We start from the raw sequence: 23,698 nt of genomic DNA, 5'->3' as shown, positions 1-23,698 counted from the left end.
CAGCATCCAAGATGGATACCAAGACAGAAAGCACTTAGTTACCACAACCAAAACTTTTGAAGCCACTGATGTGGCTTCCACAGCGCTTGCTGCCATCACATCCGAAGGCACTTGGAGTCACTGTTTGGCTACCACGACGTTTAGTTATCCCAGCCAAAAGCACTTCAGATACTTGAAGCCATTGTTATTGCTGCCACACAGTTTATTTCTTGTAGCTGATTTTATTGAAGTGAAGCTTCCTCGTTTAATGTTATTTGATTCTGTTCTGTATGGGAATTTGAGAATATAATCATTCACGAATTCCAGGCAGTGGGATGTTTGCTTTACCCCTTTCAATTTCTCTCAGTACAGTACACATATAAGCTGACCAGTAACCTAAGATACTTTATGACCAGTTGGTCCTTTGGGGAAAAATCCATACTTGGGCAATCATTTCGCTGAATATGCAAAAAACCTTTTCCACTAAAAGTAAAATTTAAACTCCTTTTCACTATACAGTATCAGTTTTTACGAAATCTAACAAAATCCTAAAATTTAACTTATGGTATATATAATAAAGATCTTCTAGTTCAGGGATATGCAATTAATTTCTGCTACTTCTGAATACCTGTGATTTTATAAGGTATTCTACAATAAGCTGACACACTGCAAGGAAACTGCTGAAAATAAAGACATTGTCACTTTATTTGAAGTTACGTGGATACCAGGACAGTCTGCTTATGATGAACCAGTAGCTGACGTTGCTTCACATGATAGAATTACTCAAGAATTCACTGACAAATATTCATGTTCCCCCAATACTTGGGTGAAGTTGTTAAGTTTAAAATAAGAGGATGAATATTATTCCAGCGATGTTCATATAGACCCTATAATTTCTGAGAACAAATAAGTGTCGTGGTTTATGCAAAACCCACATGAAATTTCAGCAGAACTCACTAACTCCACTTTAAGAGAAATAGCTTACATATAGCTTACCCAACCTTGTGTCCTGTATGGGATTTAAAGTACTATGAAGTGTCTTCATTTAGTGCTGGAAGGCCATGATCTCTGAAAGAACAAAAATGTTCTCAGATCAGTCATGACCGAAGAATAACTTTTAGATCTTACTTTAAGAAGCATTGAAATGCAGTGCTGATAATGTTAATTCACTTCCATCACTACACAAATTGCTGGAATTAAAAATTTCAAGCATGCCCTCTAAAAGGCATCCTTAAGGTATTTTTCAAAATAAATTTTGATATTGTAGTTGGCAGTGTATTTCTTTCTTGATTTTCATGGCTAACTGAACAGTTGTTTGTACTCAGCAGTTGGACTCGGTTACAAAGTATCTGATGTGTGCATCTATCTATACTTTTAATGTTCTATGTAATCAAGTATATCAATAAATTATGTCTATCTGTACTTTTAATGTTCTTTTTAATCACTTATATTAATAATTTAGAGTTAGGGGACAGGGTTAAGTACTTCTCACCATACTAACATGTTTTCTATTATGAAGGGGTATTGGGAGAACTTTGTTGTAGGAACAAATAAAAATCTGATCTTGATATTTTCTGGAATAACTGTTTTATATTTTATTATATAAATTTATACTGTATTCTTAAGTCCTAATTTGGCAGCGTTCTATTATATGAATCTGTCCTTGCTCTGTATCTTCTTAATCTTGCCTTACTAGGTTTATCATCTTTGTCCACAAAGAAGTTCACTTCCCCTGAGGTTGAATGCACAGCAACTACCTGAAATTGATATATATATATATATATATATAAACTGTATATAAAACCATATATACCCCACTGCAATATCTAGCAGGTTATAACAGTATATCTGACACACCTAACATTTAAGTACTTTGTTAATAATGTGGAATAAGTTCTGAATTTTTATGTGAAATACAATTATATTCCTAAGAACAAAGCAATTCTGATTTTTTTACGACTAGTTTTCCATGCAAATCCTTCAATCATACAGGTGCCCACATGTGTATACTCAAATGTCCCCATGCTCAACAAATGTTTGTCTAACAGACAGTAGTATGGTAGTGTAACAACAAATGTAATGCTTAGACCTAAGGGACTGAAAGAGTGATGAGGACAGTCCAATCTCTTTGAGCACGACCAAGAGTGATGAGGACCAGTCCAATCTCTTTGAGCACGACCATGTCCCCTGAAGTGGGCAAATACTGAAAACTCTCTCTTTGTCACAGGTGTTAGCAGTGATAATTTCACAATCATTAGACAGTACCAGTGGAAGTCTACTAGCAATCAATGGAATATTAAGTACAGAGAACACAGCAGCAACCAGTAGAACAGCAAACACAGGAGCCTTATAAACAAGAGCAGGTGTAGAAACTGCTGATGGTACAGGAGGCACAACAGGTACTATAGGCATGTACTTCCTAAGGACTGTCAGATACAACAATCACAATAGGGAACACAAGAGCAAAATGTCCAGGATGAGGTGAAAAAGAAACTGCCAGAACAGTAGGCACAGCTGACAGATTAGGAACTCATCATTAACGAAATATTTAGAAAGCTTTAACAGCATAAGTCAGCAACGCTGACAAGATATCTGCACAGGAAGGAGACTAAAGAAATGCTGTGCTTCAACAGGTGAGTGGAAAACACCCTGCCAATCATTTGCCTACCACCTCTTAACTAGACAGTTACGAGTCTTCAATGACCGTTTTCAGCTGGTGCCAGAAATACTTTACTTTTGTATAAGAGACAATAGTTTGTATTCTCACTAGAACAAAGATGATTCATGTTATAATAATAGTTTGTTCACTACAACCCAATTACTGTAATTATAAATTATCCAAACTCATAAGTCTTCTGGATGCCTCTGAAGTGAAATCTGGTCTTTGCCTCACAATAAAGAGGAGCAATAATACCCAGCTTCCAATTGCAATTTGAGAGGAAGGATGAAACCAGGCAGAGAGATAAGAAGAAATGACTGAGAGAGAAGAAGATACACATGAAATCTAACCTTCCTGAAGGGGCACGGATGGCCTAGTAAAGAGTAATCTGTATTGGTAGTCTATTGCTTGGATCTACACTCGAGCCAATCAAAAACTTGTACTCCAGAAGACTCATCACAAAGTGGCTGGACAGATACTCCAGTATAGCCACATTTTCAGTGTGCCAAGAAAGATGGTCAAGAAATCAAGTAAGTTAACTAATACCTTACCAATAAAACATATCAATTGAGTTGCCTCTACATATACCCAGTCAAAGAAAGTAGTGAGCTCCATTTTATATTTAACGGCTAAAAAAGGAGAGAGTATAACCTTACTGAGCCTTAATCTTCAGTTGAGACAAATCCTCTAGCAATACATCAACAAAAGTGTGAGATATTAACCATTGGAGCCAAAAAGAAAGCAAGCTTTTTGAGACAACAGAGAAATCATGCTTTTTGAGACAAAAGAACAAGAGGAGAGAAAAAGCATAACGAATCTCCTGAGCTGAAGATTGAAGTTTTTTTTTTTGTATTTTGTTTGCCCTAAGTGTGACTGTTTTAAGAGAACTTTCTTTAATCCTTAGGTTATCAGTCCACTGAGGTCCAAGTTTGATATAAATGTCTCCCATACTCTTATTGCATTGGAAATCCAAGTTCTTTCCATAAAGAGTCATGCATTTATTTTCACTCTCCTTTAAATCCAAAGAGCAACTACAAACCACAATCAATTTCAAGTCCTTTCATTTGGAGGTGACTAATTCAGAAAAGGGAAAACATAAAGAAGTAAGAAGACACTAAAAGTATTTGTAGACAGCAATTTTAGCATAATGAAAATCACACCAGATCTGAACTTCTATCTCCCACACCTCTTTCTGTCTCATGAGGCTAGGATGTAGTGCACATGAGTATATCATCGGTGCATATGCTGGTATGAATACCAGCTAACAAACAAATATAAGAAAAAGAGAAAGGACAAGACTATGCTTTAGAAAGGTAAATCATAACTAATGCAACTGAGAGATCTTTAACTAACTTTTTGTCTTCAAAACATGAGGAAAATTGGGAAAGTATTTCACTGTTAAGTAACAGCTACTCTGGCCTAATCTCAATAACAGAAAGAAGGAAAGACTTGCAGGTTCCCTCACAATTGGAAGAGATTTTGTTGTTATTAAAACTGTCTGTGGCAAGTATGAATTAATGTATGTCTGTAAACAGACTTAAAACTGCAATTATTCCAAAAGACTATGCAGGATAACTCAGAATACAGGTTTGAATGAATGTATCCACTGCACAGTCTATGTGTAACTTTTTAAAGATAAGAGACATACCTTTTCTGAATCAGAATTCTCTTGCTCATCCTGCAAGGGAAGAATCTTCAGATAATTTGATGGCACCAATCCAGTCTGTTTCATATCTGCAGTTCTCACTTGCCACCAGTCATGACTTTCCTTCTTGACAAACATCACATAATCTCCTGAAAATATTCTTAATTTAAATCATAAATGGAATGGGTTCATTATTGAAATTTTTCACAAAGTACATTTGTCAATAGGAAGACTAATTTCATAATGTACTATAGGCTATAATACCTTAATTTTCATGATGCATCAGGAGATACAAAAAGATCATACAATCATAAATTCATGCATATATGTTATGTTTATTTGTTTCACTACTAACCCATTTTCATAAAATAGTCCATTTCAAGCATTTATGAAATCCAAAACACATCAGTCTTCTGTATAAGAAAATAGATCAGCAGCAGCTAGTACTTAGGTGCATGTATGTGGGGATCCCAAAATCCCTAGTGGCTAAATGTCTCACTTCTTGAGTATTTGATAACTGGTTCACACTTATCCCCAGAACTGATTATTTATCATTGCCTTATTCAATCATCTTTAGATACATTTTCATTCAAGCATTCATTTCCATTATTAATTTATTAACAATGATTCCATCTTGCCAGTAAGGGGTTGCACCTTTTCGAATTCACTTTCTGGAGGCAAGGTCACCTGCTTCTTCCACAGTCTGGCCTTTGAGTGTTAAGCCTGAGTCTCAGAAAAGTTTCAAATGTTGGATAGTGAGGTGAAGCTGATGTTGGAAAAGTGAGCAATCAAGAAAGTGTCTGGCATTCTTCCAGGGTGTTTTCCACCAGGGAAGGGGATTTCCTTATCTCAGTGGACCTGAATGACTCTATGCTGGCATCCACGAAATATCTTCATTTTGTCTGAAAAATCAAGGTATCTCAGTTCAATGCTCTCTGCTTTACATCAGGCACTGTCCCAAAGGCCTTCAAAAGGATTCTCAAATCAATAGTGGCATGGACCTATAAAAGCAATATCTAGCTTCAAACTAGTGACACCATCTCCTCCTAAGAACTCTTAAGTTTCAACTTCAGAGTTTACTTCATTTATGTCAAGATTTAGACCTTCATGTCAACTTGGACTAACTACCGGGGTAACATAACTAGGAATGGACTTGGACATGATGGATGCCTTACGGGGTAACATAACTAGGAATGGACTTGGACATGATGGATGCCTTAGTTTGCCAAACAGAGGACAGAATCCACAGATTGCTATCTATCTTGCAGAAGTTTTGCCAAAGACCAACATCAGCCAGGATGTGGCAATGTCTTATCTTGCCATCTTATTACTTTCAATTACCACTAAAAAGGACATGGACTGCAACAATGCAAGCTGGTTATTTTCCAGTTCCCATTTCATAGGATTTTTGGAAGGATATTTTTTTGTTGGTGGCATGTCTGAAATCTCAAAATAGGTATCAATCTAGTCTCTTCTTCATCGGATATGCTTTTATTCTCAGATACTTTGAACTAGGATGGGGTGCTAATATTCTGGATTTTCATTTTCTTGGTCTTGAGACAACAAATCAAAATTTTTTGGATATTTTTACTTAAAGCAACTGGGAAACTTCTCAATAGTGTTATCCTTCACCTTTTCACACAAAGCTCAAAACACCACAAATCAGTTTTTCATTGCCCTCCACTTTGTTCCTCTTCCTAACTCCCCATGGTACTTATTTTATGAAACTTTTATCTTTTGGCTTAGGCAAATCATTTTTGTTTCACTTGGCATCGCTAAATTATTTCACTTCCCTTACCCTTTTAAACCTTGAGGCTGACTCAATTTCCGGCCAACACTCAAAGGACAAGATTACTGCTTTCCCCCATGAGAAGTTGCAAAGACCTCCCCCTCTTCTTCTTTTGACCTAATATGTACTGTAATTTATCATTTCGAGCGATGCTTCATAGATTCATCTTCCTAATCTTCTTCAACTTTTGCAACTTAGCTCCTTTTTTGGGGCTCTTATACTCATCCTTACACTTGTCCATTTATCAAATGGGTCCCAGTCCTACTTTTGCCTCCTTATTCCACTCAGGGTCTTGAGTTTCCTTATATATTTAGGCCCAGGCGTTACCTCATCCCTTCAGGTTTTTCTATTTTTTTCTGAGTATCAGTAGCTTTCTGTGCTTCCTGTCTACATTAATTTTTAGGCTAGGACAAAGTACTTTACTGTATTTGTGATGAAACAAACTGTTTCTGACTACATGACATATGATTCAGTTAAAACCTGAGACCTCCTGGATTGTAAGTAGAATGATGTTAGGGAATCATGCACCACATATGAATAGGTATGTTAAAGTAATGGGTTTATTTTGAAAAAATAAAAAAAAATTCTAAAAAAAGATGCATTTGATAGAACAAGAGTTTAGATCTATGAATCTTAAAACTTTTACAATTGTTAATATTCACCAAATCATCATACATGCAACTCCCAGTATGAACTCTAACATCATGTTAATACCTGCTTTTATGTTCACAGAAGATGACAGGTCTGCCAAATAATGAAACAATTTTCACTTGTATATCTCATTTACTTAGACTTAGTGATAGTTAATGTATATTTCATCATAAGTGGAAATATAAATAAGGCAATGGGAAACTGTTGTTACTATTACTTATTCAGTTACCAGGGTAGTGGGAAACTGTTATTACTATTACTTATTCAATCTCCCTTAGCCATATTAATACCTGAGTGACAGGCTTACACAAATGGAACAACTGGTATACTCTAACTGAAACTTGGCATCCTCTGTATCATACTGGATCACTTCAGTAAGTGTACTGAAAAAATATTTTCATACTTGTTAATTACCTTGTTTAACTGACAGCTCATCTGGTTCTCTGGCTTCAAAATCATGTAAAACTGAAACGAGTCTTCCTAGAGGCCGTAAATCTTCTCTTTCATGACTGAAAAACATAACAAAACATTGAATCCTTTGATATTATTGTCACTAACATCAGATTTTATGAATAACTGAGATAAGCTGAATCATCTGGGATGAAGAGTGACAACAATAGCAGAATAAGGGTCAGAAAAATTGGGGGTTACCTCATATAAGGGATTTGTCACCCACCAGAAAAACATCTTGTAAATTATCAGTAGTCACTTTGTGCTCAAATGATAGGCTCCAGTATAGCAATGATTTGTGCTTTTGAAATAAAACCTGGCACCTTGAAACAGGAAATCAGTCAGTTCCTGAGCTTCACCACCACCTGTTATCAATGGGATACTGCATCTACATTTCACTTTAATCAGGTATGACCAGACCAGGATTTTAATTTTGAGAAATGGGATAAAGCATCTCAAGTGCATGTTAGTCATCTATTTCCAAGTGTATGGAAGGTCACCTGAGGGGATCTCAGGCTGACAACTCACACTACTGAGTAGATCTGTTGTTACATATGATAATAAATTATTCTCCAGTTACAAATACAGATCTAATCCTTTTCTTTGGTATTACTCAAGTTCCCGAATTAATTAAGCACATTCTTAGTGAAAGACATTTTATTGATTAGATCATTTTCCTTTGAATTAATTCTTTTTCTTATATATGTCAAAATTATTTACATTACTAAAGTTGAAATAACTCATTATAAGTTATTCCTCAAGTATTCATGAATCAAATTTAAACATATAAACCTGCAAATACTTTTTCATGAAAATTTTAACACTAAAATCATAAGGGTTTCCATAAGCTTCTTCATTTTCCAAAATCATGCAAAATTATGATAAGTATACATTCCAATGTTGCATACAGAAAGAAGAACTAAAATATTCTCTTACCTGATGGTCATATTGTTCACTGAGAGAGGATCTTCACTAGCTATTTTCAATACACTGTCTAAGTTCTGAAGAATCTTGCTGCCAACATCTTCCCACATCTGTTTTCCATCTGCAAAAACTTTCATAGCCATTTTGTTACGGTCATTTAATTTAGAACTACTGGGATTTGGGGATATAAGATTATGTGACTGCCCAGTGGAAGATATATTTGGTACTCCCTCTTCAGTTTCATTATTAGATGCAGAGTCAGAACTCTCTGAATCTATGTGACTTAAATTCTGGCTGTCTGTAAATAAGCTTGATAAACCAGAAAGTTTATTTGCCTGGACTGAATTGAACAGAATGTCACTTTGCTGTGATTTAACTTGATTGTAAACTAAAACAAGAACAGGTGTTTTACAATGATAAGAGGATACTGCCAGCATATGATCAAGTGGATGAAAGTCTACACATGATATTGTTCTTTTTATTGGCATGTTTAAGAAAGCCGCAGTAAGTTCCCCTGAATCACTATGCCATACATAAACACCATGATCTTCACTTCCTGATACTATCCATGTACCACAGGGACTGACACATCCACGTATCTGCTCCCGAACATTCAGAAAGCCAGATAATCTGTGAGTTACAGTCCAGTGCTTATGATTAATAAGCCTTATCTGTCCATCTCGTGTGTGAACAACCAATCGATAACCAGCAGGATGGTACGAGATTGAGTTTATAACTTTTCCCACTATGTCAACAATTTTCACCTCTTGTTGTAGTGACAGAACACTTGTTTTTCTTCTACTCAATACTTTTTTATTTATTTTAACATTCCACACAAATATCACACCTTGTTTGTCTCCTGAGTACAAAACATCACCTTCAGGTTTAAAACACAGTGCATTTACAAAGGAAAGGTGATTTGTAATTTCTTGAATGATTAAGTATCTACCTGAAGACCCACAGTACCACACTCTTATCATATGATCATAACAACCAGTTACAAGTAACTGTGGCTGAAAAGGGAAAAACTTGGCAACATAAACATGGGAAGGATGAGTCAGTATCTGACTGTTGCCACAGATTTCTTCAGGTTCAACGTCCCAAACACGTACAGTTGAGTCACCAGATGCACTTAGTAACAGCTGATCTTCATCATTCCAACACAAATCATATATCAAACCTAAATGACCCTCAAATACATGTTCTAATTTCCCTGATAATACATTATAAATCAAAATCCGTCTCTGAGCTCCACAAGCAAGCCTGAGACCAGAATGAGAAAATTTAACAACCATGCAACCGTCATCAGCATGGGGCAAGCAATGTTTAACCAAATTTGGAATCTGGAAGGACTGACTTGGCTTTCGACTCCACTGTATGGAACCCTTAGGTATTATTTCAGGACTGTTATATGACTCTCCTTCTAAATGATCACTATGGATGTTCTCTGGTGAGCTCTCTCTCCCATATTCCTGCTGTGTGACCAACATCGATCTGCAAATAAAAAATATTCACACTCATAAAGATTTTTCAAATCTTTGCAATCAGTTTTTCAGTTTCTAAAATGTACACACCAGACTTTAGAAAGATAGGAATTATGCTCCCACCTTGTCAGTAAAGTTAACCTAAAGTATCTGACCATCAATGAAGGCGAAATGCTTTTTACCAGTGGAGCGAGCAATTATTTTTAAAAATTCCAACTAGTCATTATGCTACAAGAAATATCAGGTCCACACAGTTGTTGGTTTTTCATGAGATAAGCATAATTTTCTTTTATAGAAAAATTAAAAATGTCACCATTTGATTGGTAACTCCTATGTTCCGTATTGATAAAAAACCTTGGTGAGTGATGTTTTCAAGTCAAGACAGCATGAGCAGTTGTTCACAATCCACTGGTTAAGAAGCATTCTGAGAAGGCCAGTGTTGTAAGTCTTCCACTAACCTTTTAATTTAATTTATTCTTTTTATTTATGATAGGAACATAAGAAGGGAAAACTTAGTGCTCTTGTCTAAATCATGTACTGCATGCAGAAACAAATACCATTTCTTTAAAAACAAAATTAGTTTTTCAATACAAACCTAATACTTTACATTTGCCTCATGTGTTGCTGGATAAACATTCAGACACACCAAGAAAACAAAGAGAAGTCCTCCAATTCCTCATGGCAGCCCATGTATCCTGGCGTCACTAGGCTTCATAGGTCAAGCTGAATTACTATTTGTTTTGTCTGGATCAGCTGCAAGAACAGAGGCTGGGGGGTGTCCAAAAAATTAATTTCATTTTTTAAAAAAATATTTTTGTTTTATCATATCCCTATACTTTACATAAGCCTTAATGGTTATTTGGTGAGAAGTCTTGCACAGCTGCTACCCATTAATATAGATAAATACAGCCACAGCCCGGTGGAACCAAAAGAACTTTTTGAAGAAGATTGTACAGTACCAAAAATTTCTGAAAACTCACAAGGGGTCAGGAACTGGACTGGAATCTTGTTAGTAGGGCCATGGGATGTAATTGGGAATGATTATACGGGGGTGCAGATGAGGATTACTATTAACCTGGCCACAGGAGGGACAAGCCAACCCAACTCAGTGCAAATCCAAAGCCCAGATACATAGGGAGGGTGGAGTCAGAAAAGAAATGTCCATAAAACATCTGCCAGAACCAATTACAAAATGAGCTTTTCAAGACAGAAACAGCAGGAAGAGGCACATTACAAACAGCAACCCCAACTAAGGCTTAAGCTAAGAAGAGAAGACAAGGATGGTTAGTCTGTTCCCTGCTCCTCCCTTTTTCTGTCCTAAAAACATGATTTGCTGCTCTTACCAAGGAGCTAATTGAGAAAACATCATGAGATTTATGGTTAAAAATGCCAAAGTATATCTCATGAGAGGCTGATAAAAACTCTTTATGGGTTAGCATTTAGTTATGTCAAAAATTTTGTACAGAAGAGATGTTGAAGCAGCCCTAATTTCATATCCATAACCTTCATTCAGGATGCATGGTCTTCAGAAGTATTACTATAATACCAAATGCTAACTCTCTCAGCCAAAAGAAAATACACTTCTTTCTTATATCAAGACCATGTCAGTGGAAATATACAGTTAGGGTCCCCTTGTTTAAAATGTTCTTCCTCACAAAACAGATACTCACAGGTTTGAGTAGACATATGAAAAAGTCTTCTTTCTACTTTATTTAACCTGAAAAGAAAGTGATAATAGAGGATAATGAACTTGAGACTGAGAGGAAATTTTCTGAGTCACTGTAGAAAAATGGCAGTCCCAGAGGATATTTCTTCCATTTTTTGGCACAAACTTCCAAGTTCTAGCAACATATTCAAGTTTTATGCTCTTAATTTGAACTAACACACATACTGGAACTGTATATTACCATTAATTGCTGACTTCAACAACTTACTCAAGTGACATTATATAGCAATCAGTCTGCTGCTTGAAGTATTGAAGTTCAAGGTCAATCAGAGCCTCTTCCATTAAACTCATGTTAGCAATGAGTCTCAGTTACTTGAAATGAAAAGCCTCTACCAAGAGATGCCACTTGATAGCCTTCAAGCATGAAGACTAGTATGTGGTGGCAGCACCTTAGGAGTGGCTGATGTAGCAAAATCTCCCCACTTCAAGAAGCTTGTGCAGGTCCACACTGTCATAACAGGCCTGGTCACCAACATTCCTGGGGCCAAAGCAGAGCCATTAGTGTAATCAAAACATAGGGTAACCATATGAATCTTGATGGTGACTGAATCAGTAAGAACAAGGTAGGAACTGCATGGGCTTACATACTGAATATCCCAGGGAGATACAGTACCTGGAAATTAGTGTCACACTGTTTAACTCTACTCAGAAAAGAAGAGAACTGTCAAGTGACCAATACTCTGAGATTTTAGGTAGTATAATGCAACAAAATTATCTGACATGAAATAACACCCTTGTCCTTTGGTTTATGAAGGAAGGCTTGTAGAACTGAAAAGGCTGTTTTCAGCTCTATGAGAATGTTTAGGCTTTCCCCCTCAAGGGAAGAGGAGCCTGATATCCTTAGATTTAACACATAGCCTGTAGTCAAAATATCTTCCATCTGTAATGATTAACAAAATTGTACTTGTTGGCCTTAATTTCTCGCAAGATTTTCGACGACTTTCCCTAAACCAATAACTGCCTGCCTTCTTGTAAGGTTTGTAAGGGAAAACTGTCTGGCTGAGTGGAGGCAGATACCTAAGGAACTACAGCTAAATTTGTAGAGGAATGATCTAGGAGCAGGTACAAGCACTAAGCACCACTGGAATTTGGCATCCTCTCCTAGGCCACAAGACAGCTGGATGAGTTGAAGTCCCTTGATCATCTGTGTTTTATCCAACTATAGCTACTGAAGTGGTTAAATTCAACTCCACAGGGATGGTCAGCCTTAAAAGATCTTTGTCAAGGATGAAGTTGAAGAGACCTGGTATAGATACGGGAACACACACACTTATTTCTCTGGTGAATCAAGTGACCTATCACTCTCTACCGTTTTGTAACCTCCAGATCGGGGATGCAAACCAAGCTTACCCACTGGCCAGTCAAATAAACTTGTATGTTTTGGCTTAGTTAGAAGGCTGAGATTGTCATCATCAGTCAATTGCTGATTTGTCTCTGCAGCTCTAATGACCTCCTTATGTATGCAGACATTTCCTGAAGCCAAGAGTCAGGTAAATCTTGAGACAGGCACTACTGAAGGGGAAACATCAGTTCCCCACCACCAGATCTTTAGGAATTTATTGGAAGACCAGTGGATTAGACCTAATGTATCCTCTTCTAAGAATGAACTGACTCACTGACACAACCCTGTCTCTTTAAGGAGGCATCTGACCAAGATAAGAGTTCAACGGATTGAGGTAGAAGGTGGGACTCTAAGTGCAATAGGCTTAGAGGATTGCATATAAAGGAGCTGTCATGGTTCCAAAGATATCCTACAACTTCCTCTACAACCTGCTTCTCAATCATTGATCTCACTCCTTGCAGTGAGGAGATTCTCCATGGCCCTTGCACAAGCATGGAAGGAAACTGGTTCATAAGATACTTGGAGGCTTACCTTCTGAAAGGCAAAAATAACCTCCCTTCCAGATTATAGCCTCTTATGGATCTGCATATATACCTTGCCTAAATATCCAATAAATTTAAAGAGGCCAAATTAAAATTACCAGACTGTGAGTAGCAGAGCCCCTCATCTCTTCCTGCAGCTGCAAAAGAGCAATTTGAGTTTTGATTTTTCTTCAGTATCCAGCCCTGCTCCTCGAGAGTATTATAGCTCACAAAGAAAATACAACTGCCAAATCAATATTTCTCAGGAGGGGCTAATTTGACAGTATTTTCATAACAGGGGGAATAACCTTGTAATTCACGGAATACTGGTTAGATATTCTGCATTCCTAAAATAAACTGTACTACAGAGGGCACCGTGAATATGCATAGCTTCACACAGCAAGATTATAACAGCTCTTAAAGGACTAAACTCAGGGAGATGTAAAGCTGAACAATGCAGAATATACTTTATACTTGAAGTATTTGTTTATAAACAGAGGAAACAAAGTATGCTGTTAACCTTAAAACAAGAGACTATAAATCTTATCATACAGTATATACGAAAATGACAAAGCACTTAAGCTGTAAAGAGCAAACAGCCAAGAAATATACAGTAAATACAGTTCCTACACTAAACTGAGAAAATCCAAGAAAATAATGAACTGAATAGATGACCCAAAGGAAGTTTTAATACTTACCGTATTCAGGAATTGTAAATGGTAAACACTTACTGAAACTGGGGCCAGTAGAAATCTCATTCACACTAAATAAATACACTACAAAACTATTTGAGGCCTTCCATAAGGTCTGTGGTTATTTTATCAAATTACTGAAAATTATAAATGTAGAAAATTATGAATGTAAAATGATATCTAATGCATAATAAAGTGTAAAAATGAAAAAGCAATCTAAATAAGGAGAAGTTTGCTACAAGTTACGCAACAGGCCAGAGAAGAAAACTTCATTTATGATTTACATTTTAAGCCTTCATTATTAATTTAAATGACTGATAATTATAACTGTATGATGACTGTACTTGTATCACAAGGATTGTAAAAGAAATATTTAAATAGGAAAGAAGTTTGCTAGGTGTTTACACAAGGGCAGCTATACAAACAGTGGCTGTCTACCCCAAGATGGCCAATGGAGCCAGGGTGCCTGGACTACCTGGTGGAACTGGAAGTTTTCTTCTATTTTTCTGTAGAGGATCTAAAAGTTTGCATGGATGACATAAGTCTAACTTTATGTTATGGGTTTATGATGATATAAAGTAGCTCAGAGTAAAGTGAAGGAGGAGGGAGAATGTCAACGGTACAAAATTTAGATTCAGACAACCTATGAAGTAACCACTCTCTGTACGTAGTGCTTCATAATAGTCCCCATTCCCACCATTAGCTAATAAGAGTGTGCCAGTAGACCTGCATATGGAACAAATCTCAATATAAGCTACAACTTCGCCACACTGTATTTTGATTTCAAAGCATGAAAGAATGCATGGTGACTATCAACCTTTCTTTTTACTGTTAGCAATTTTGTCTTTAGCATAAGTAATCTATTGAGTAAATATAATGCACTGTGATCAACATCTATAATGCTAACATTTCATACTATTCTACTACACAATTTTTTCTGACTTTGGCAGCACTGCACTAGTGGAACAATAAGTATACTTGGCAGAAGACCTACATTTGATCAAACCAAACTCTCTATTTATAAGTCACAAGCATTAATAAATAACACTGCCTTGTACTTGGGGGTAGAAGAATACAACAGAAACAGGGTTGGCAACAGAAGAACAGTAAAGGTATATTGTAAAGACTACTGTAAAATGTAGGAAACATACCAATGAACTATATGAGATGGAAAACAATTACTGTACAAGAAACAGCTGAAAGTTGTGGAATGGATGGAGTTACTGAACCTAGCTTTCTCAAATTCTTAATCTTAATCAAGTCTTTGTGTTTTACTGAAGCTTCTGCACAAATTACATGAACACTGAAATGTTAACAGCAGTATTAACCAAAACAATTTCCTATAAAAAGGTACAGCTTGCATTATGCCCTGCATGGCATACTGTAAGTGATGCTAACAGTTCTTTGCAATGTCCCTCCATCCTTTCTGCATTTTACCTTTCATGTATTCCCTATTGGCCTTAGTCTCTTCCTACCTAGCCATAAACTCCTCTGACACTGCCTTGCTGCAGTTTTCAACTCCTTTGAGCCAGCATTATTGCAAGAAGAGAATTGCAAGTAAGTGGTCTTGTCAAACCATTTTGTAATAATAAGTGACAATTTGACATACTAAAAGGCTTATTGAAATGGTAGTATGAATTCTGTAATACAACATATAAAATTCACATAAAACATTTTCTAGCATTTCTTAACATCTTGCAGCCAAACTTTGTGAATGAGTATCAAATATTTTTTAAATTTGAGCACAACAGAACCTGCATATGTTCATTATAGTGATGTTGCACAACCAAGAACTTATATATGTTTAGGTTAGTTGTGATGCTAATTCATGGAAGTAAGTCGACAAATTACTTGTTTATTTGGTCCAAAGTTTGGAGGGAGATGCTCAAAATTCCAAAAACATGCTCATGTAACACTTCTTTAACAGAAGAATAGGTAGAAGTACTGTATTAAATATATATAAAACAACCAACCTGAGTGATGGGTGAGGATTTTGAGGGATGATTATCTCCTGCAGAGAAACCAACAATGATGAAGGATATTTGGTTCTGCTACCACTCTTCCACCAACTATAAAGCTCCATCAAGGTTACGCCTGTAGACTTCCTGGGTTTCCAAAGTTGCAGCCGTAAACGTTCCCCAATGTTAATGTGGTTATTACTACCTTTTATCTTGAGGAAAGCCCATGCTAATGTTACCCATCCTCTAGACAACAAATTACATGACTGAGTTTCAGTTATTTCCGAAGAAGCAGATACAGAGGAAAAGTCCATAAGTTGAAAGAATATTAGAACTTGTGGTTTGTCTGACAAAAAATGAGATAATGGTTCATTGAAGATAAGTTGCTCCTCCCACTGGCAGCAGATACTCCTAAGAACAAATGAGGTGTAATTAGTATATAAAACATGGAAATGTGCTTACAGTATACTTATATTGTCTGCTTACAGCTTAGCAACATGGGCAATTTTTGGGCACTTTGTGGAAAATGGCAATGCATTTCATCAATAAATATACCCATGTTAATACTATTCACTTCATTAATACATTTATCAGTAAAAAAATTAAGCTTACAGGACAACATCCATTGTTCGATAGATATGGCCTAAAAAATCATAAGCCTTTCCTACACTATCACTGATAACTATACTCCAATACCATACAGTAGTTTAAAGGAGTAATTAATTCCTGTCATATGATATCCAATACAATTTAAAAGCACTGGGTAATCATGCTTCTACTGTACTGATTTAAATTTTATTGTAACTGGTTGGGAAGTTTTTGGAAAGCTGTCAGGCAACAGAATTTTCTAAGTTTAGTGTAAACTAAACTTAAATGCATGTTAAGCAGTGCATAACCATACAACTTTTGCTATGCAATGCTGGGGTTCTGCCAAGTTTTCTGGAGGAGGGAACAGAATTCTGCTCTTAGTCTTCTTTGCCCTCTTGGCTTTTACCTTTGTCCTCTCCCCTCAATTTCAATTCGTGCCATCTAGGATTACTGGGACCATAGTGAACACATGATGTTTTTACAACTAAAACAATTTCCATACTAACCAATTAGTGATATTAACTCTTAATGCCCTCTTCCCTTGACCACACATCATGCTTGAGATTTACATGGAATAAGGCTATACAGGATTAAAGAATTAGCAAGAAAAAATGTTTTAGCTTGTAAAAATACCATTTTACATTTAAAAACTTAATGTTTTGTTACAACATCATCAATTATCTTGTGCCAGAATCATAATTTAGGGGGCAGATAAGCTGATATCCCGCCAGCTTGAATGTGATTGTTCAACGAGTCCATGAGAGCATTTTGGGACTATATGAGTCAGAGAGCAAAGCTCATTTATGTCACTGGGTTACTTAACCAGAACTGATGCCTATTGCTTGACACATCATCATCGTTATCACTTCAAACACCCAAGGGCTTCTGTGAAATTTTATCACTCATGTCTTTCCTGTGCTTACATTTCTACAAATCTCCACTGATCTCAGCCTCTCATATCCCAGGTAAGCCCAACTGACATTATCACCTACTTATTTCCTAAGGGTGGTGTGAAGGACATGTCCAAGCTATCTCCATCTCATCTTGAACATTACTTCATCCACAAATGAAAATTCTATAATTTCCCATATGGTATTATTTCTCTCTCTCTCCTGCCATCATATTCCTAATATTCTTTTTAAAGCTTCATTTTCAACTTCAAAATATCTTTTAGACATGGTTTCACTGTCATACCAAGATTCATATCATCATAGCAATACAGACAGTATACTTGAGTAAAGTATATCTTATTTTCCTTTACAATTTCTGTCCATTTTACTTCCGAATTTTATTCAGCTTACTAACTGTTAGATTTGCCTTTTTTGGTCATTCACTATCTTCCAACTCCAGAGAACATGCACTGACTATCCTTGTTCCTTGATATAAAAGCCTAGATTTAACTTCATATCTGGTACATGTATTCTGCATACTTCATTTGATTATGAGTGAGATTCAATCTTCACTGTCATAAAAATATAAAACACAAAACAGGCTACACAAATCTGGGGAACTGGGGTTTTTATGTCACCAAACACAGTAACAAGATTGTTCCCAGATGAATACATAAAATTTCTAATACTGCAAAGAATCTAATCACAACTCATTAGCATTCTTATATGATGAAATCGATTTTTTAGGTACTTACCATCTAACATTTAGCTTTATCTGCGACTACTTTGCATGGGTTCAACAAGTGTTAAAATTGAACAATCATTAATAAATGCTCCCAATAGTTACTCCTCCACCCTTTGTAGGGTGGGGGTAGGACAGCAAATGTTTCAGTTGCTCATTCTACTCTATCATAAAAATATTTTTGAGGTGAAAATTCAGAGCACTTGTCTACACAACCGTCTGATTTCGCCAACAAGACTAGAATGAGCAACCGAAACATTCGCTGTCTTGCCCCCACCCTACAGAGGGTGAGGGAGTAACTATTTGGAGCGTTCGTTAACGACTGTTTCAATTTTAACACTTGTCAAACCAGCACCAAGTAGTCACAGATAAAGCTAAATGATAGAGGGTAAGTTTTTCACCTCAAAAATTAGGGATTTTGACTTCAATGCTACCTGCCCAGATTTTCAGTTAGACTATTATTTGTCTGTATGTTTATTCAGTGACAAGTAAAGGGGAAGAGACAGTTATGTATGTCTCATTTGTAAGTGTAAGTTATCTTATGTAACGCCTCAGTACAAGAGACCATACTTCAACTCCTCAATGCATAAAACATTGTATTGTAAACAAGTCTCATTTCCAAGTACTATACTGTATTGCTATATTGAGTATTGCATCTTCATACTCATGTTTAGTATTGAGCCCTGTTAGGACTATCTCACAGACTATGGTTTTGTTGGTTTTACCTCATGTAATAGGATATGATTCTTCATTGTATATTAAGATCAGCTGCTTATATGTTTTGTAACATATCTCTTGCTACAATGTTGGCTTACCAATAAACACAGAGAGGGTCATCTTTAACTATTGACCGATATCCAGGATACTTTGGCAATGATGATCACATTGAGAGTAATAACTCATCTCTTTACTATTTCAGGTAAACACTGGCACAATTAGCATCAGTAATAGTAACATATAATTGTCATCAACACAATAACTCTAAGTTGATATGCTGTCAAATTGCACTGGCAGCATTTACTTCCCTTTACTGTAAAACTATGAAACATAGGCAACGAACCTCCAGCCAAAGTTTGGGCAACATGCTCTTCTGCAGAAATGAGGCTGCAACTGTTATTTTGCTTGTTCTTTGTTGATTTAATTTTAATGTTTTGAATTTCACAAACTTATTACCTATTAATATTGTCTATATTGCATTTAATCTTTATGACATCTTAAATTTTTTTTGTGGTCATTCTACTTCTTGGTAGCTTGCCCATCAATGGCCTGTGCATTTTATTCCAAAGATCGTGTCACCATTATGAATTATAATGATGAAAGCAAGGCTACACCTAAGTAACATCTTTCTTGTCACATATCAATTACAAAATGACTTACCGGTTCTTTTTCATGTCGAATGGCTGTGTCATAATCGGCAATATATAATCAACCTCACTACTTTCGTAATAGGAAGTAACTTTTCGATCTTTGCTGGATTTCTGAAGCCATTTGCCAGAGTCAGCATTGCATATATGAACCTGAAACATTAAAAATATGTAAATATAAAGATACTGTATTCAATTCTTCATATGCAAGCAGACAGATGTTATACTACCCACTTCAGAGCATACTGCAGAAATCAATGTCTTGCAAATCTATTAATAACCACACTCTGCAAATGAAGCAAGCACATAAGAATGTACACTGATTTATCAAGTGATAAGTACAGTTACCCAACATTACAAATTACTAGGCATGATGTTTCATTCAGTCATAACAACTGCAATATTTATACTTGCATATAAAATAATAAATCACTGTTCTTATAACTGCATGACACTCTTGTGTGAAGTGTCTGGGAGTTGGAATAAGTAATGTATTGGAAAAAGTTTGTTTTTAAAAATTACATTCATGTTTTTCTGCAACTGTCAAGAGGCAGTTTCCATCAGAGTTTTAGTCCGAGATGTAAAGGAACCAAATCTTGTAGCCTTAAGAAGATTTATCAATAGCTTAAAATAATGGATGTCATTCCCTTCACCAACTAATCTAAAAAAAAAATCCCTTTTTATTTCTGAGCTTGACTGACAATCTTTATTTGCTGTCTATAATTTAAGCTCTACTCTTGGGCCATATTCCTATGTCACTTCTCAGAACTGTAAGGTTTAGCAGTGTGCTGTGCAATTCTACTGACTAAGTTCAGGTCATCAAAAGTTTCACCCCCTTTTATGTTTTCAATATTTACTCCTAACTGTAACTCTTATCAGCAGTTTATATCAGTAAGAAAGGTTACAGATATAAACATTTCTACATTCCTTGCCACTTAGGTTTTTCCACTGTGATTTATTTATAAGCATTTAACCAAGCAAAACTGAAAAAAACGTGGATAAAATTTGAACTGTGTAAATGAGTTAAGATCGAGTGCAATACATAGTGAAGTCCTGACAACTTTGCAATGAGTGTGTGAAGGAAAACACTATAATGCTATGAAGTTTAAAAATGTTCACCACATGAGGCTGTACACTGTTCATAGCATTTGATCCCCCTGACTAACATCTTTACCCTAAATTTATACCCTGAATAAACAAGATAGATTACAGGACTTGGCCTCAAGGCCTAAGCTTTATAATCAAATCAAATAAAAATCCATACATATACTGTACTTTGAAAAGGCATCTTCAGCACTACATAATCAGCAATTTAGGCCACCTCCAATCAAGGCAGTCTAAAATTTTACATTACAGAAAAATGAACAACACAGAAACTAACATACTAAGTGGAGAAGGATAGGAAAAAAGAAACTCTAAAACACCCACAGTCAATGATGTTACCATGTTAAACTTAGTAAATAAAAAGCACAATACAATACCTGACCAAAACGAGTGTTTACAGAGTGTAAATCTCTACTTGGGATGAGAGATACAACACCCTAAAGGTCCCATTTCCCCAAAATTTACATTCATATTTCCCCAAAACTCTAACCTTTAGTTGCCACCTTACATTAAATTTTTGTAAAATTCTAAACTATGTTTTGGAAAAATCTGCTGACATACAGACATAGAAAAACAAACAAACATACCAAGACAGTTCTTACACCCCTTCAGAGGTAAAATTCATGAACATACCTGGACTACAGGGTGAGGAAAAATTACCGGAGAAGCTCCAAGACGATCACAACCATGCAATGTGATTCCTAAAGCTGCACCTGTCTCTGAATGAAAATGGAATCCAAATAGTTATATGAAATAGTTATATGAAAATTATTAGATTATGATTTACAGTATTACAAATAGATGTATATAATATTTCTGTATTTTGAACACTGAAAGAGTGTTATACTTTTAGAAATAAGGGTGAGAAAGGTGCAAACCTTGACACAGCTTATGGACAGCAATTAAATAAACCATTCAGTTTTAACCATCCAGGAACTCAGAGCAGGGAAAACAAATGGACACCAAGTACTCAAACATGAGTGTTTGCTGGCGCATCTATTTACTTTGCCATTCCATGAAAAGATCGCTAAAAATTAGATCCTTTTCACTAAAAAAAAAGTCTCCTACCCAGCGAAGTGGCAAGCAAGCAATAGTATAGAGTAATCATTTAAGGCAAGACATGAATTTCCTGGATCAAATAATTCTAGATGCAGATAGTTGACAGCTATTGTGCAGAACATACTGTATAAATGATCCACAGACTCATCCTTTAAGTCCTATCTCATGGTCCCCCGCTCACGAGGATGAGCAATTACCAGTACATAAAGCATATTGGCAAAAATCTATTAACACACATACAGTAATACAATAAGGGAGAAACAGGAATTCTCAAGAACAAAATCAATAAAAAATGCTAATAAAAAACATATAAAACAAATTACTGGAGAAAATGAATCTGAGAACAGAATGAAGAACTGAATGTAATTCATTACTCTGAGTCAGGGTAGAAAACACCTACATAATAACAAGATATTACTGTACTTGCATTAAAAACAAATATCCCACCAAACTGAGAGTAATACAAATAAAGCTTAAAATAAAATCCAAACAAGCACTCTCCCAAATGAAAAAAAAGATAAGGAAATTTATTTAAATTTGTATATAAAAAGATTAAAAAATGCCATTTACATTCATTCCCAATGGCTAAGGGTGCCATTGGACTGACAGGTAAACATTACATCATTAGATGTAAAATATCATAAATCAAATCACTATTATCAGAAAAAATAGAGTAAAAACTGGGGCATAACACACAAAATACAAAAAGGCTGAATCTTGGGAGACCAACAAAGAAACCATATACAGTACAGTACTGTAAACACAGCTGAATACCATGAAAGAAAAACTACCAATGGAGGTGCCCTGCAAGTGATCTGTGCATGTACAGTTGGGTCTGTCTTTCAGAAACAAACACCTCAGTACAACAGGAGAGCTGCTGCTCAAAAGTAAGGGTTCATCGTGAATATCAAAATTTGCATTGGCAACACAGCAGGAGAAAGGCAATTTATTACAGAAGACATTCAAAAAGCATCCATAACTATAGGTGATAGAATGAATTCTGCCCAGAATATGAAGAGAAATGACAAGACAGCTACATAAGCACCAGATTCACCACTTCCGTGGTTTGCCACAAGCAAGCACACTAAATTTGATGTATACAGGCTGAAAAAAACTTTCCCTTTGTATGTTACTTCTATAAAATGGGACAGATGAAGGTCATGATACAGTTTTCTGTGCCAGACAAAGGTTTAATCCAGTCAATTACTACCATTCAACAAACCTGCGTAAGTATGCAAGAACTTACTAAAGACCATCTGAAAATTATGTTTCTTAACAAAATCCTACGTACAAATTAAAACAAAATGCGGCTGGACCTAAATGAACTCTAAATGATGATAGTCAGCAGTAATAGACTTTGAACAGAAGATGGTACTGAAGCTGATAAACGCATGTGACTAATGCAAAAATCTCATGGAAATGATCATAAATGAAAACCATTCATGATTGTGATGGTAAACCATTAGTAAGACAAATAAGGATAAATTCACTATCCCATAGTAATAAATTTCAAGTTAAGCTAACTATCAATTCAAGTTAAGCAAACTTTCAATTCAAGTTAAGCTAACTTTCATTGTTGATTTAGAGATAGGGTACTATCTTCAAATCACAGTTTTACTTTCTGCATTATGTACATTATCCTAGTGAGCTACTGTATATCTACACATAAGTGACTATTCTCTAAGATGGTGCTATGCATTTTTTGTTTCATCATAAACCTATTACTGAAACTACTGGCATATGAGAAAAAGATATGTTTGAAATGAAGCTTGGGGTTTGTGCAACTAATCCTGAATACAAATACTGAACAGTGCCTGCATCTGGATGTGAATAGCAGTAATGTAGTGTATTTGTCTACGAAGTCTGTAAAGATGCTGTTAAGTATGAGATCCCCTAAGAATTAATATTTTGGCTACTGGTATCTAGCTTTCCATAGGGTTTGACTCAACAAGTAATATATATACAATACAGATAGGTGTCGATTTACGACAGGTGCAGCTTATGACAATCTGTGTTTATGGCAGGAGCGAAAAAAAATTATGAAAATAAGAAAACTATTTAAAAAGTTATAAAAAATTTACAAAACATCATGCAGAAGGTATGAGAAGGAAGCTAGGGAGCCAGGCACAGA

At 35.8% G+C, this 23,698-nt stretch overlaps 1 protein-coding gene across 2 annotated transcripts in view; it reads right to left on the bottom strand.

Moving 5' to 3' along the window:
- Window positions 1–1,543: 1,543 nt before the first annotated feature.
- LOC136848767 (jouberin-like) overlaps window positions 1,544–23,698 on the bottom strand; it is a 33,510-nt gene continuing 11,355 nt past the window's right edge. The window contains exons 4-10 of one of the 2 annotated variants that reach the window (XM_067121357.1): window positions 21,142–21,227; window positions 19,418–19,557; window positions 15,836–16,231; window positions 8,110–9,591; window positions 7,138–7,232; window positions 4,287–4,432; window positions 1,544–1,736 (exon numbers count right to left, since the gene is read on the bottom strand). In XM_067121357.1, the coding sequence (XP_066977458.1) occupies window positions 1,608–1,736; window positions 4,287–4,432; window positions 7,138–7,232; window positions 8,110–9,591; window positions 15,836–16,231; window positions 19,418–19,557; window positions 21,142–21,227 (2,474 nt within the window). In that variant the 3' untranslated portion in view covers window positions 1,544–1,607. The remainder of the gene's footprint in view (window positions 1,737–4,286; window positions 4,433–7,137; window positions 7,233–8,109; window positions 9,592–15,835; window positions 16,232–19,417; window positions 19,558–21,141; window positions 21,228–23,698) is intronic. The other variant, XM_067121358.1, reaches the window with a different exon arrangement.

This window comes from Macrobrachium rosenbergii, chromosome 19 (genome assembly GCF_040412425.1).
Source record: "Macrobrachium rosenbergii isolate ZJJX-2024 chromosome 19, ASM4041242v1, whole genome shotgun sequence".
Taxonomy (NCBI): domain Eukaryota; kingdom Metazoa; phylum Arthropoda; class Malacostraca; order Decapoda; family Palaemonidae; genus Macrobrachium; species Macrobrachium rosenbergii.
This window is presented reverse-complemented; position numbering and strand designations above follow the sequence as displayed.